Consider the following 14,566-nt stretch of genomic DNA (forward strand, 5'->3'; position numbering starts at 1 on the left):
CATTGCCTCCATTTCCTTAGTATTTATTCTTTTAATCCACTGTAAGTTAGCTTCACTACATGGACCCTATCTCAGAGATATCCAGTATCCAGTGTCTATTATCCAATACTTCTCTGACATGTTTTACTTTGTTGACCATCAACTCTTTCTTGAAATATCCCTTCTTTTGGCTTCCATAATATTGTATTATTCTACATCTTTGGACATTCACAGTTGCTGCTTATCTTTTTCCTCCACTGACTTTTCTTCTTCCACTGAAGACTGTGAGCATTCAGAGCTCAGACTTCAGCTTTACTCATATCTACATCTGCTCAGTTTTCATCCTTTCCAATAGTTCCATCTAATACATCTACCCAGAAAACTCTGTGACCTCAGTCCCTGGTTGCGACCCTTGCTGTGTTCCATCCCACCATTCTAGTCTTCTGGCCAGCTCTACCCGCTTTTGCTGTAGCCACCTTAAGCCAACAAGCTGGAGGAAATGCTTCCCCCGAAGCTCCGTATTCACTTCCTCCTATTATTCTTTGAAATGTTTCATGCACAGCCCTTCCCATTTCCACAGATAAAACCCTAATATAGGCCAGGCTTCCCTGGTGGCTCAGTGGTAAAGAATCTGCCTGCCAATGCAGGAGACACGGGTTCAATCTCTGGTTCAGGAAGACCCCACACTCCGGAGCCACTTTCTAGCCAAGCCTGCGTGCCACTACTATTGAGCCTGTGCTGGAGGGTCCAGGACCCACAACTGCGGAGCCTGTGCATGCCTTAGAGCCCATCTCCTGCAACAAGAGAAGCCACCACACTCTGCAACCAGAGAGTAGCCCCACTCACCACAACTAGAGAAAAGCCTGTGCAGCCATGAAGACGCAGCGCAGTAAAAAATATTCTTAATAAAAGCCTAATATAGGCCATCATCACCACCCCCCATATTCATGTGTTCGTCCACAAAATTTTGATTGAAGGTACTATGTGCTTGGTACTACGTACTAGCTACTGGGTACCTGGCACTGGAAATATAGTTGTAAGTGAAAGTGAAGTCGCTCAGTTGTGTCTGACTCTTTGTGACCCCATGGACTGCAGCCTACCAGGCTCCTCTGTCCATGGGATTTTCCAGGCAAAAGTACTGGAGTGGGGTGCCATTGCCTTCTCCGACAACAAAAGTCCTACCACTGAACAGCTTACATTCCAGTGGGGGAGGCGGTTAAAAAAGAAAATGTATACCATATACTCAGAAATGCTAAGAAGAAAAATAAAGCAAGGAAGGGGGAAAAGTATAAGAGTAGGAGATGATGGTTTATCTAGATTGATCACAGAAGGCCTCATGGAGTAAAGACCTGAAGGAAGAAAAGGGCCATTTGGATATCTGAGCATTTCAAGTTGGGGACACAATGAGAGCATATACTGGTGTACCTGTGGAACAAACAGTGGGAGGTCCTGTGTGTCTGGAGAGACTGAGAGACTGTGAGAGACCACGCAGTCTTGAAGGCTTTTATTCTAATTGGAAAATGACTGGATTGTTTTAAACAGAAAAGACACCTGATTTTTACATTTGAAACACCTTCAAGGCAAAACTGACATACAATAAACTGGACATAAAATGTGCAATTTGATACACTGATATATGTGTACACCCATGAAACCATCAACACAATCCAGATAATAAGCATCTGTCAACTCAAAAAAACATTTCTATGTATCCTTTTGGATTTTTATTCATGTTTTACCAGAATCACTGTGAGCTGCTATGTTTAGACTAGGCTAAAGAGGGTAAAAGTAGAAGCAAGAAAGCAGGCAAGAAGCCACTGCAGTCACCCAGAGAAGAGATAATGGCATCTTGGAACAGGGAAGTAAGCAGTGGCTATAGCGAGTAGTTATTTTTAAAAATCACTTATAACTCCTTGCCTCTAATCCACTCTGAAGATAAATGAATATGTTTCTTTCATCGGATAACCCCCTTTCTTCAGAAAAGTTTTTTTTTTTTTTCCCCTATTGCTTTCACACTAAAGTCCCAACTCCATAAGGTTCTGCTGCTTCTCATTCTTCTCTATCATTGCTCTCAAATCTACACCTTATCCTCTTTCAGGTCCCTCTCCACTGTGCCTTTCTTTTCTATTTCCACCACACTTCTTTCCCCTACTCCCAATCTCGAATTGTGCCCACACAAAGACCCACTTCCTCCAGAAAGTTTTTCCCCCGTCTCCGCTGGTATCTCTCGCTTCTTGATTATCCAACTGTACGTGATGTTAATACTCCACAGTAATCTTATCCTTGTTTTCGATGGGTTTTGAATCCCACTTTTTAGAAAGTACCTAGGGACATCGGTGTACCAGGTCCAGTGCCCCTGCATCCTCCCCAAGTGCGGGACTGGATTTATGCCATCGCGGGAGCTCGCTGCCTCAGCGTGTCCATGTGTGGTAGTGTCCTAGCCGTCCTCCCCTCCTCCTTGGGCATCTGCTCTGCATTAGTCTGTCCCAGGCCTCCGCAGGCGCCGATGATTGAATCATCATCATTAACCAGGGCCTGCCCCCCCCCAACCTCGGCGGCAGGAGGGAGTGATGGGGGTGGGCACGATCACTACCAAGTCCCTGGGGTCCCTCCTTCCCCGCCACCCTCTACAAGATTCCGCAGAGCTCCAAGAAACCTCCGTTGTGGAGGGGGGACAAGGCCTTCCACCGGGATGAAGCTCCGTAATGCGGGCGCGTAGTAGGACACAAGCAGGGGACCCGGAGAGGTTTCTTTTATCAGGGACGTCGCCACAGGAGATCGACAACCCTGAGTGGTGGCGGGCGGAGACCGCCGGGCCTTTGGGATAGAAGGCGGCAGTCTTTTGCAGGCTCCAAAAGTCAGTCCCGAGATCATGTAGGGTCTACTATGACGATTACTACAGGAGGTCGAGGAGACAGGACCCCTTCCCACGAACCCCCTGGACTCCCTAATTACACATTGAGGAGGGGGAGGGGCCAATGGGGCTCAGGTGAGCACACGGGGAGAAGGGACATGGGCGGGGCCTTACAGAGGGTCAGCGAATCCGAAAAGACCTAAGCCTTCGTTGCGGGGCGACAAGTCCCGCCCCGCAGGCGGCACCGGAAGTAGCAGGCCGAGATCAGCCTTTAAGATGGCGTCTCCTCAGGGGGGCCAGATTGCGATCGCGATGAGGCTTCGGAACCAGCTCCAGTCAGTGTACAAGATGGACCCACTACGGAACGAGGTGAAGGGGCGGCAGGGTTACCACTGCGATCGGCTAGCAGTGAGAACTGGGGCCGGCTAGAGGACGGGCGGTGGCTGGCCGGGCGCCCAGTGCGCCTGCGCAGAGACAGGGTGCCCAGTGCGCCTGCGCGATTGCGATTGGGTTGCCAAACTCTGGGCTAGGACGCCTGCGCATTGCGCCGCTGACGTTTTGTAGGCTCCCCTGGGAAAGGAAGGTCGGGTGAGTCAGGCTAGAGAGAACCCCTGCTGTGCACAGAGCCCTCTGCTGGGTGGAGGGGGAGTGTCAGCCCCCTGGGAGCTAATTAGCTGACGGCGCCGGGTGCAGAGTTGGCGGGGGCTCTGATAAGTGGCGACTTCCAGATCGTGAAGGCACAGGGGTTGGGGTTGGGGAAATGATCGTTGACGGAGGGTGTGTCCGCAGGAGGAAGTACGAGTAAAGATCAAAGACTTGAACGAGCACATCGTCTGCTGCCTGTGCGCAGGCTACTTCGTGGATGCCACCACCATAACAGAGTGTCTTCATACGTGTGAGTGCCCAGAACCCTGGCTGTTTTTTCCAAGCCCTATATCCCACTAAGCTGGCTGTCAGCCTCTAGGCTGCTTGCCCTAACCACCCAGGAAACCCAGCCAACCCATAAACCCAGTTTTCAGAGGGCTTGAGAGTCTGCCTTTCTCTTCTGACAGTCTGCAAGAGTTGTATTGTGAAGTACCTCCAAACCAGCAAGTACTGCCCCATGTGTAACATCAAGATCCATGAAACACAACCACTGCTCAACCTCAAACTGGACCGGGTCATGCAGGACATCGTGTACAAGCTAGTGCCAGGCTTGCAAGACAGTGAGTAACCAACTGGACTTTGAGGGGCCTCTAGAGCACTGTTGCTGGGGGGCAGCTTGAGGTGGCAAGGGCTTTGGTAAAGAGGTTGACAGCTCGAGGAAAAAAGAATGAGAGAGGGCTTATATTTTATTTCCCATACTACCCTCTTCTAGGTGAAGAGAAACGAATCCGAGAATTCTACCAGTCCCGAGGCTTAGACCGGGTCACCCAGCCCAGTGGGGAAGGTATGTTGCTTGGTAGCAGGAGGGTAAGGTAAAGCCCCCAGAGCATTCCTCCTGCCCAGATTTGCCACCTGGGGAAAATGGAGTGTGGAACATGTGCCACTTTCCTTGTTACTGTGTCTTTCTCAGAGCCAGCCCTGAGCAACCTTGGCCTCCCCTTCAGCAGCTTCGACCACTCAAAAGCCCACTACTATCGCTATGATGAGCAGCTGAGCCTATGCCTGGAGCGGCTGAGGTGAAGGATAGGTCATGGGCTATCTGAAGTGACAATGACAGTGACCCAGAGCCAGGGAGGGGCCCAGGGAGAAGGCGAGCAGTAAGGGAGTGTCTTCCATTCAAGAGAGTATATCCTAGTTCTGGGTGGGGGGCAGGGGAAAAGCCAGGGCTCCCTAACCTGTGTCTGTTTCCCCCCAGTTCTGGCAAAGACAAGAATAAAAGCATCCTGCAGGTAAGAAGGGCTGAGGGGAGGGCCTCTCTAAGGAGACTCAGCACTCCATGACCCTTGCCTCACACATCTTGTCTTCTTCCTGTCCCTCCCGCCCCCCACCAACCCCCAGAACAAATATGTCCGGTGTTCTGTTAGAGCTGAAGTTCGTCATCTCCGGAGGGTCCTGTGTCATCGCTTGATGCTAAACCCCCAGCATGTGAGTATCCCCATGTAGATTTTTTTGAGGGGGCAGAAAGGGGTAAGAAAGGAGGAACAGAGCCAACGGTAGACTTGGGTAGTTCTTGACCTGGGCAAGAGGATAGTTTCTGAAACTTTGCCCCTGTCTCCTTCCTAGGTGCAGCTCCTTTTTGACAATGAAGTTCTCCCTGATCACATGACCATGAAGCAGATATGGCTGTCCCACTGGTTCGGCAAAGTAAGGCAGTGCCAAGGCAGTCCCCAGGGCAGAGGTGGGCTGGGGGCCCTTCTGGGTAAGGACGTTCCCACTGACTACTTCTTCCCCTTGTTTCCCTTAGCCATCCCCTTTGCTTTTGCAATACAGTGTGAAAGAGAAGAGGAGGTAGGGGCCAAGCCCCCACCCATCCTTGTCCCCTCCCCTCCCCAGATATTTATGTGAAATTAACTTTGGCTTTATTTTTTGAAATAAAAACTTGAAAAAAGCATCTCTCCTTGCCCTTTTTCGTTCTGCCACACACTGCCTTGTCCTGTGTCCTGCTTCCCTGTTGAGAAGTCTTCTTGAGTTTCATCGAAAAGGAGGGCCTTTCTGTGTTGGTGTTCCCTCAGTGAGTTACCAAAGGACAGCCGTAGAGGGCCTCACATATGTAAAACTCAGAAAGTGAGCCGAGTGAACCAGGTCACTCATACCTTCCTCTTTTGGTGAAGGGAAGGGGCGCTCTCGCTGTCCTTGAATGTTACCACGTGTAAAGCAGACCTGAGTGCATCAGGTGTCCTAATTCAGTAGTGGTGAGAATGGGGCTAGGGTCTGACAGTGGCCACTGCAGGATTGAAGAAGAGTGATATTTTAAAGAAAATACAAAGAATTGCACCATGGGAGGAGCCTTAAAAAAAAAACAAATTGGGATGCAAGAATACACTGGGGATTGTCACAATTGGAAACCTGGCTGTCCATGTGAGATTCAGGTGCCTGGGCTAGGTGAAGCCAGGGTGTGGAGAGGGTGGTTGAGAGAAGGGAACTGGTTCCCAGAAAGGGCACCTTTTAGGAACAAGAGGGAAGCAGCAGGGTGAGAACTCTCTTGAGTAGTTTAGCAATCATTCCTTGTAGGCTGATTGCTACAAAGGAGGGAACTGGAGGCCAAAGCAAGGCATTCCTCTTGTAAGAAGCTAATGGGCTGCTGTGGAATCTGGGACAAGCTGAATGGTGCAGGCAGCATAGATGTTGCCAGAACCTGATGTTAAAGCCCAAATCTGGCGTTGGCCAAAGTTTGACAGTACGAGTTCAAGGGGGTCACTGAGCGTAGCTTGTGAGGGCTGAAGGTGCCTGAGCTTCCCTGGATGGAGACTGGGTGGCAGAGGACTTGGGAAAGGGGACAGTGAAAGACCCTTAACTGGCCAGAGGAGCCAGAGGCTCTGGGGGCAAAAACCCTGAGCTCTCTCCCAGGACACAGTAGGCCGGGGCTTTGCTCCCCATGGATGAAGACTGTAGGCCAAAAAAAGGCCTGTGTGGAGAGACTGCAGATGGCAAGGCAGAGCCCTGGTATGAACTGGGCAGGCAACAGGGCCCAGGGTAGACACTGCCCAGGCACAATTCCCTCCTGGTACCATATGCAGGATTCCTGAACCTCCCACACTTCAGGCCTCATGCCTGATTTGTATCCCCCATTCCCTGCCCACAGCTGTTCTTGAAAGCATAAATTCACCTCCTCCAGAAAACCTTTCTTCAATCAGAATCAGGCCTTCTTCCAGTGTCTTTGGCCTGCCTCGACACCAGCACGTACCTCGAGGATTCTGATTAATTTTATCTATCCCAGGGTTCCCTATTCTCTTCTCCCTGAATTTAAGCCCTGGGTACTCCCAGGCCCACTGAAGCCACAGTACTCAGATTGTTCTCAAGGCATTTGTGTGTGAAATGGCATTTCCAAGGCAGGTGGGGTGGGGTGTTGGAGGTAAGGAGAGTGGAAATACCCCTGGGGACTTTTTCTGGCACAGTAGTCCAGTTGGGGCTTGGCGGCAGCTTGATGTCTAGCAGGCTCAGTCAGAAGATAACTCTGGGGGAGACCTGAGGACCAAGCCTTAGGATGAGGCCTTTGATGACACATGACTTGCAGCCAAGAAGCCCCAGAAGGCGCTCAGGCCTGGATCTGGGGTGGCATGGCTCCCTGCCTGACCCCCAGCTCAGCAGAGCCTTCTTTTTGTCAGCAGCAGTGGCAGCCGGCTAATGCCGGCCATCTGCAGGTACCCCACCATTCTCTAGCTATGGGTCCATTACTTCCCTCCCCAGCCTGCTCCACACAGATCCTGCCCTTTGGAGTCACTTGGGTCTCTATCTGTGCCAGGGTGGGCAAGTCAAGCCCGCAGTGCTGTTGGATTCAGTGGCCTAGAACGCACATGCCTGCTCAGAGAAGCAGCTGCAGGGCTGCCCCAGTATGCTCCCAGGTGCCCCAGACCTCATGGGGTGCCAGGTTGGAAACGTCAGTCCTCACCTGCAGGGCCAAGCTTGCCCATGCTCCTGATGCCCTTTCTCACCGAGCTCTTTTTGTGGTCCACATTCACCTGGGCACTGAGACTTGCTCTCCCCTTTGGCACAGAGGAGGAAAGGTCCCTCTCAGGCTGGTCCCTCTCCCAGGACTTGGAGGTGAGTGACGGTGAGGAGACAGGGAAAAGGGACTTCCCTGGAACAATGCGCCTCAAGGGGTATGCCAGTGTCGGGGTGTGGTGGGAGTGGTGAGCATCCCACTGCTCCCCCACCCCAGCCTGCAGACCCCCCGAGTTGGCAGCAATTGCACAAAGCATTTTGTGAGGCGGTGTAAAGAGCCTAAGAACGCACAGACCCAGGGTCTTGGAAGTAAGGAAATGAAGATTTATGTCTGAATCGGGTCACTCTGCATTAACATTTTCTGAAAGAGAAAACCATCCCAGAGGTGTGTGAGATGGAAGGACTTCCGGGCCCAGCTCTTCCATCTGGAGTCTCTTCACTTAAACACCCATGGCCCTCTCACCCTGGTTAACAGGTTTTCTCTAAGATGGGGGGATGGTGAGGAGAAACACACCTCTTTGGGCTGTCCTTCTCGGTCATCCACCACCCCTAGGAAGTTATTCTGAGGATCCCCGTTCCCCCTTCCCCCTCACTCACAGAACTCAGAGAAATGTGTGCAGTGGGAAATCCAGGGGCCTGAAGACCATTTATTGAGCCAATATGGAGAAGGAAATGGCAACCCACTCCAGTACTCTTGCCTGGAGAATCCCATGGACGGAGGAGCTTGGTGGGCTACAGTCCACAGGGTCGCAAAGAGTTGGACACGACTGAGCGACTTCACTTTCACTTCTGGATGGCAAAAAGAGGGGTACATCTGGAGAAGGCCTTGGTAGAGGCATCTGCAAGATGAGAGGGTGAAGCGGACAAAGGCGAGTCAGAGATGCAGTGTCAGGGAAAGAGAAATAAGATGGGGGTGATGCGGAAAGGGAATTCTGAAAGAAGGCGGTGTGTGTGTGAGAGAAGGCATCCTTAAGTGGGAATGGAGGTGTCTTCTGAAGAGAAAGTGAGAAAGAGGGCATCTCTACCAAGTGAGGGACCAGAGGACCTCCAGATGTCCTCTGAAGGGACAATGGGGAGAATCCATCGAAGAAGGGGAGTGGCAGGCAGGAATGTAGGCTCAAGTCCTTCCGAGAAGGACCCAGGGCAGAGAGGCTTGGGCCGTGGGGGTGGGAGGCACAGCGGGGAGAGGCGAGCTGGAGCACAGCACCACTGTCAAGCTGGGCTTGGGGGAAGCCTAGGAGACAGCTGAGCACCCCCTCCTCAACCCAGGTTTAATCTCCTAATCTCCCTCATTAATCATTCCCCCTCCTTCTACACCCCTCAGAGGATCTGGTTTCTCCCCAGCTCAGGTTCCAGGGGCTTTGCTGGGAAAAGTCCCCTCCTGAGGCCCCACAATTGTCTGGACAAATCCCTGGCTGCTGGGATGACCTTAGCTGGGCTCTGCTGTCAGCAACCTCTTCCCTTGACAAGTCTCTCCTTCCCTCTCCTCCCCCGACATCTACATCTGGGGATTGCCCAAGCCCATTGTCCAACCCCATCTGTAAGCCTGGAAAAGGTTGAGAGACGGAAGGGGAGGAATGCAAAGGCCCTTCAGGAGCGCTCCACAAGAACACACAAGAGTAACTAAGAGCAGAAGAGATGACATAAAAGCTACATGGAAGATGCATGAGTGAAGGTCAGAGTGTCTTTTTGGTGGCAGGACACGAGCTAGGCACTTCCTGCAGCCTCCCTAGAAAGACCTTCTTTCGTTGCAGACTAAGTGAAACCACCAGCATGGTTCAGAGGGCTGAGGCCTCCTGCCTCTCTGCCACCTGCCACCATTAATAATCAGTTAACAAGGTCCTGAGGCTTCTCAGCTTTCCACTGTCTGCTCTCTGACCCAACAGTGGGCCCACTGGGCTGAGCTAGTTGCTTAGGCTGCCACGAAGGTACTGTGTGAGTATCTGGGTGTGTCTTAGGGGATAGGGAGTGTCATAGGAGGGAGTCCTTTATCAGTAAGACCCTGTGTTTCTCTGCCTTTGCTGGATGTGGACTAGGTCAATGCCTCAGGTTACATGAGGTTTCCTGACCCCCATTATCAAAGTGCCTTCCTGTCCTTGTCAAGGAATCTTTATCCAGGTGTCTTGGCTCTCCCAAGCTCCCTTTGGTGCACCCCATCTTCAGGCTCCACTTGCCCCAGAGCAGACAGGTGGACTCAGAGGATCACTGCGCAAATGGTGGGAGGGAGTCTGCAGAGAAGGTGACCAGGAGGGACTTCATGGCACTGTTTGAAGAAAACCCCACATTCCCTAGGAATGGTGAGTTCCTCAGGAGTGGTGGGGCTTCTCTGCCTCTGTGATGTGACCTGTGAACAAAATCCTTGCCCTGTTGAACCTTCACTGGTGAGCAGTGCTGTCCCAGAGCTGCCTTCTTCCTATAGCGGAAGGACGTGGTGGGAGCCCAAGACTAGAATAAGCGTGGGAGAGAAGGAAGACGGGACACGGAGAAAATAGAAAAAGATATCCCCGGTCTCAGAATTTGCAGTTGGGTTTGTAGGGGTTCTGTCTCCAGATCTGGTTAGGTAGGTGAAGTCTGCACCTGAGGTTACTCTTCTACAGCCAGTGGCCCTGACGCTCCCCGGCAGTGGGTGGTTCCCACTATTGTAGATGCTGGGTGGTTTCTGGGCCTCTCCAGGCTAAAGGACCCATACTTCAACTATAGGAGCTTAATAGGAAGTCAAAGACAGACAGTTCGACTGATAGATGGAAAGACTAATCAGGAGGCCCTCAGTGGAGGCCAGTCTTTACTGGCCTCCTGAGCAGTAACAGCAGCTCTGGTTTGCTGTGTTCTCTTTCCTGAGATCCAGGTCTCCGGCCGGTTCTCCGTGTGTTTAGACTTCCTCGGGGCCTCCGAGCCGTGGCAGGACGGCCTTGGATTCGCCCAGAGAGCCTGCAGAATCCACTCACCTGCGCTTGCTTCCCCGTGGCATCCCCAGAATCCCCGGTTACAGTCGCCCTGCCTGGCGGTCCTTCCAAGTCTCCAGTCCCCCAGCCCCCAGCGCCGCGCTAATAACTTCCAGCCGCAGGACCTCTTTAAGAGCGTTCCGCAGGGGTGGGGCGGGACGGGGGGGCCAGGTCAGGAGACAGAGGTTCTTACTAGGTGAGGCTGGGGACCCTGCCACTGTCAGCTCTGCTCTTCCTCCTTGAAATTTCGCAAATCCCCAGCCGTTGGGGCCAGGGAAGGCAATTTTATTGCCGACGACTTTATGAGCCAGAGCTGCGGCTAGGCGGGGAGTCTGCGGTACACAGAATCTGGGGGCCGCCCAGGACGGGCCCAGCCCGAGTGCGCACTGGGCCGCGTCTGGCAGCGCAGAGTAGCCCTGCGGCCCGGCCTGGCGGGTGGTTCCGCCGGTTTCTCTCCGCACCTCCCCACCCTGTAGAAATACCGCTGCCGGGACGTCTACCAGCTCCAGACCCACCGCGGACCTGGGGTGGGGGGTGGGGGCGCAGGAGGAGGGGCACACAGGCTCGAGCCCAGCGCGGGGGGCGGGTCCGAGGCGGGGGGCCCAGATCGGGAGCCGCGCAGGGGCCCAGGCAGCTGCGGATTCGAGCGCGGCGGGCGGCTGGACCGCCACAGCCCCGCTGGCCATGAGCTCGGGATCCGAGCCCCGGACACCCCGGACATCCTTCAGCATCGCAGATATCCTAGGCCCGTGCATGATTCCCCGAAGGCCCTCTGTGTCGCAGCCTCCAGAGTCGAACCAGGGTCCCACGTCGCCGCTGTGCGCGCTGGAGGAGCTGACTAGTAAAACTTTCTGCGGACTTGACGGGCACACACCGCAGCCCTCTGAAGGTATAGCTCCGGCGAGGTCGCACACTGTGACTTGGCCTTCTCCCCATTCCTCCCCTCCAGGTTCCTGGTCTCGAACCTTCGCTCACCCTGGCCGCTACCCTAACCTGCACCCTGCCCGCGGCCCACGTGCCAGGGTTTGCCTCTTCCTCTCCTCCCCTCCCCGCCGTTAGTTCCCAGGCTCCGCTGCCGCTCCTGGAGGCCGCCAGCGCCGGAGGGAAAGGGCCAGACTGTCGAGAACTGAGCGACCCTTGGGTCCGTTCGCTGTAGGAGGAGCAATCGCGATAGAGACAGGCCGGAGAGGAGACAAAAGGGCTGGCCTGGAGGCTGTAAATGAGCGAGCTAGGGTTAGGACCGCACAGACAGTGCTGGGAGGTGAAGTTTGGGCCTCGCCGAGTGACCAAGCTCCGCTCCAAGCCGCTCTCTTCTCGAGAGGGCTCAAGGAGCAGAGGGGCCCTAGAGCCGCAAGGGCCGCGGGACTCTGGACTCTGCTTTTCCTCGCCCTTTGTACCCCACTCTTCCCATTTTGGGCTTGAGGAGGGAGTGCTTGTGTCATCCAAAACGAATAAGCCGAGAGTGCCCGACACCCACGAGTTTAAAACAGGGCAAGATCAGGGTTCTGTTAACACTCACCATGCCAGCTGGCTGCCCCTACTCTGACCATGGTCGGCCCCCGCCACTGGTGCCGGCCTGGACCTGCAAGTCCGCTCCAGCAGGAGCTCCGGAAGGCCTCAGAGTCCCCGCCCCGTCCTCCAGACGGTGCGCCCTTTCTCCTCTGGCTTGTCCCGCCTTCCTCGTAGTCCCCCGACCCCGCGAGATGCCCTCATCCTTCTGCCTCCCAAGGGTACCCTGGAGGCCAGCTCCACTTTGCGCCCCACCCCCCGGGCTGAAACACCACAGTCGCCCCTCGCAAAGTTCGGGAAGGGTCCGCGGCTCTGGCTCCGGTTCGCCTTCTGGCTCCGCACCAAACCTCCCCCGTCTCTGGCTTGACCCCACGCCCGCTTGTCCTCGCGGACGGAAGCCTGATTCCCCCAGGCTAGGAAGCTGACCCCCACCCTGTCCCCGCAGGCCGCGCGGCCCCGGGCGCGCTGGGCTCCGGCCGGGCTGGCCGCAGACGGCGGAAGTCACGCACGGCATTCACCGCGCAGCAGGTGCTGGAGCTGGAGCGGCGCTTCGTCTTCCAGAAGTACCTGGCGCCGTCCGAGCGCGACGGGCTGGCGGCTCGGCTCGGCTTGGCCAACGCGCAGGTCGTCACGTGGTTCCAGAACCGGCGCGCCAAGCTCAAGCGCGACGTGGAGGAGATGCGCGCCGACCTGGCCTCGCTGCGCTCGCTGTCCCCAGAAGCCCAGTGCCGCCTCGCGCTGCCGGACGGCGCCCCAGGCCTCGGCCCTGGCCCCGCCCGGCCTGACTCTGAGCTCCACCTTTCTGACGAGGAGATACAGGTGGACGATTGAAGGCAAAGCCGCCTCCAGGGCTCTGCGGCGCTGACCTCCGCGCCCCCCCGCCCTGTCTGGGTTCCGGGGTAGGAGGGAACGTGTCGATGCGCGCCCTTTCCGGCTCACAGTCCAGACGCCCACCTTCCCCAACTGTGGAGAATAAAGTTCCAGACTTTGCTGCTGCTGCTGCTAAGTCGCTTAAGTCGTGTCCGACTCTGTGCGACCCCATAGACGGCAGCCCACCAGGCTCCCCTGTCCTTGGGATTCTCCAGGCAAGAATACTGGAGTGGGTTGCCATTTCCTTCTCCAATGCATGAAAGTGAAAAGTGAAAGTGAAGACGCTCAGTCGTATCCGACTCTTAGAGACCCCATGGACTGCTGCCTACCAGGCTCCTCCGTCCATGGGATTTTCCGGGCAAGAGTACTGGAGTGGGTTGCCATTGCCTTCTCCGCTGCTGCTGCTGCTGCTGCTAAGTCGCTTCAGTCGTCTCCGACTCTGTGCGACCCCAGAGACGGCAGCCCACCAGGATCCCCTGTCCCTGGGATTCTCCAGGCAAGAACACTGGAGTGGGTTGCCATTTCCTTCTCCAATGCATGAAAGTGAAAGTGAAGTCGCTCAGTCATGTCTGACTCCTAGCGACCCCATGGACTGTAGCCTACCAGGCTCCTCTGTCCATGGGATTTTCCAGGCAAGAGTACTGGAGTGGGTTGCTATTGCCTTCTCCACAGCACTCCTCAGTCCTGGCGCCCGGAGCAAAACCTCCTGATTATTGCGAAGATTCCATGCTTTGCACTGTGCCCAGCGCTTTAATCCCGATGTTTCCTTTAACTCTCATAGCAACCCTATAAGGTTGGTGATAGGGTTATGTCCATTTTACAAAAGAACCCCTAAGTCAGGATGTAGACCCAGGCATCCAGCCAGCCTTCAGATCTGGTGCTTGTCAGCTTTCTGCTCCAGAAACTCTGGCAGCTGCCAACCCCTCCTCTAGCCCCCGCCTTGGGGCTTCCCTGGTATCTCAACTGGTAAAGAACCCGCCTGCAATGCAGGAGACACAGGTTCGATTCCTGGGTCGGGAAGATCCGCTGGCGAAGGAATAGGCTACCAACTCCAGTATTCTTGGGCTTCCCTGGTAGCTCAGCTGGTAAAGAATCCGCCTGCAATGCGGGAGGCCCCGATTTTATTCCTGGGTTGGGAAGATCCCCCAGGGAATGGAAAGGCTACCCCACTCCAGTATTCTGGCCTGGAGAATTCCATGGACTGTATAGTCCATGGGGTCTCAAAGAGCTGGACACAACTAAGCGACTTTCACGTCACTTCACTTCAGGGGCCGCCTTAGTTCCAGAACTCCACTCGGGGTTTGATCCGCCGCCGCCTGGCAGACTTTGCACCTAACTAACAGACTGGTGCCAGAGTGACAGCGTCCCACCTGCCTCTCCTCTTTCCCCACCCTGAGGCCATTTGTTAATAGGTTCCCGACCCTTCGTCTTTTCCGCAGGAGAGTCCTACACTGAGACCCAGGCAAAGTGATAAGCGCTGGGAGAGGTGACATACCCCTGCTTCTGGGACCTCCATCCCACCTTGCGCTAGTGGGAAAACGTCCCCACCAGGATGGTGGTGGTGGCCACGGGATGGTGGGGAGGACTGATCCTACACTCTGAGGCAGAGCTTGAGGTAGCTGCTTGCAGGGTAGAAAGCCCAGCTCACCTCCTCCAGCAGGCTTTCCTGAGATAATTTCTAACACTGCTAATTAATCATACTCCTGCTTGTGATGGGGAGGGAGTGCAGGTCTTCCCCGAGCCGGCCATCCCCATTCATGGTTAGGAGCCTTCCTGCTTCCCCATCATTGACAGGAACAGATAATGACTACTAACTAGTATAGAG

General features: G+C 54.8%; 2 protein-coding genes and 1 long non-coding RNA gene across 3 annotated transcripts; 2 read left to right on the top strand and 1 right to left on the bottom strand.

The window, feature by feature from the left end:
* Positions 3,061-5,369, top strand: PCGF1 (polycomb group ring finger 1). Its single transcript, XM_005686323.3, has 9 exons — positions 3,061-3,202; positions 3,623-3,728; positions 3,886-4,038; positions 4,191-4,262; positions 4,389-4,494; positions 4,674-4,707; positions 4,817-4,903; positions 5,042-5,122; positions 5,223-5,369. Exons 1-9 carry the CDS (start codon positions 3,110-3,112, stop codon positions 5,268-5,270), a joined length of 780 nt encoding a protein of 259 aa, XP_005686380.1. The 5' UTR covers positions 3,061-3,109; the 3' UTR covers positions 5,271-5,369.
* Positions 8,036-12,343, bottom strand: LOC108637131. Its single transcript, XR_001918773.1, has 2 exons — positions 11,882-12,343; positions 8,036-8,259 (listed from the first exon to the last, which is right to left on the bottom strand). It is a non-coding gene; the product is annotated as an uncharacterized LOC108637131 (long non-coding RNA).
* LBX2 (ladybird homeobox 2) lies at positions 10,970-12,763 on the top strand. Its single transcript, XM_018054993.1, has 2 exons — positions 10,970-11,251; positions 12,317-12,763. The coding sequence occupies exons 1-2, from the start codon at positions 11,047-11,049 to the stop codon at positions 12,700-12,702; spliced, it is 591 nt and encodes a 196-aa protein (XP_017910482.1). The 5' UTR covers positions 10,970-11,046; the 3' UTR covers positions 12,703-12,763.

Source organism: Capra hircus, chromosome 11, assembly GCF_001704415.2.
Source record: "Capra hircus breed San Clemente chromosome 11, ASM170441v1, whole genome shotgun sequence".
Taxonomy (NCBI): Eukaryota; Metazoa; Chordata; class Mammalia; order Artiodactyla; family Bovidae; genus Capra; species Capra hircus.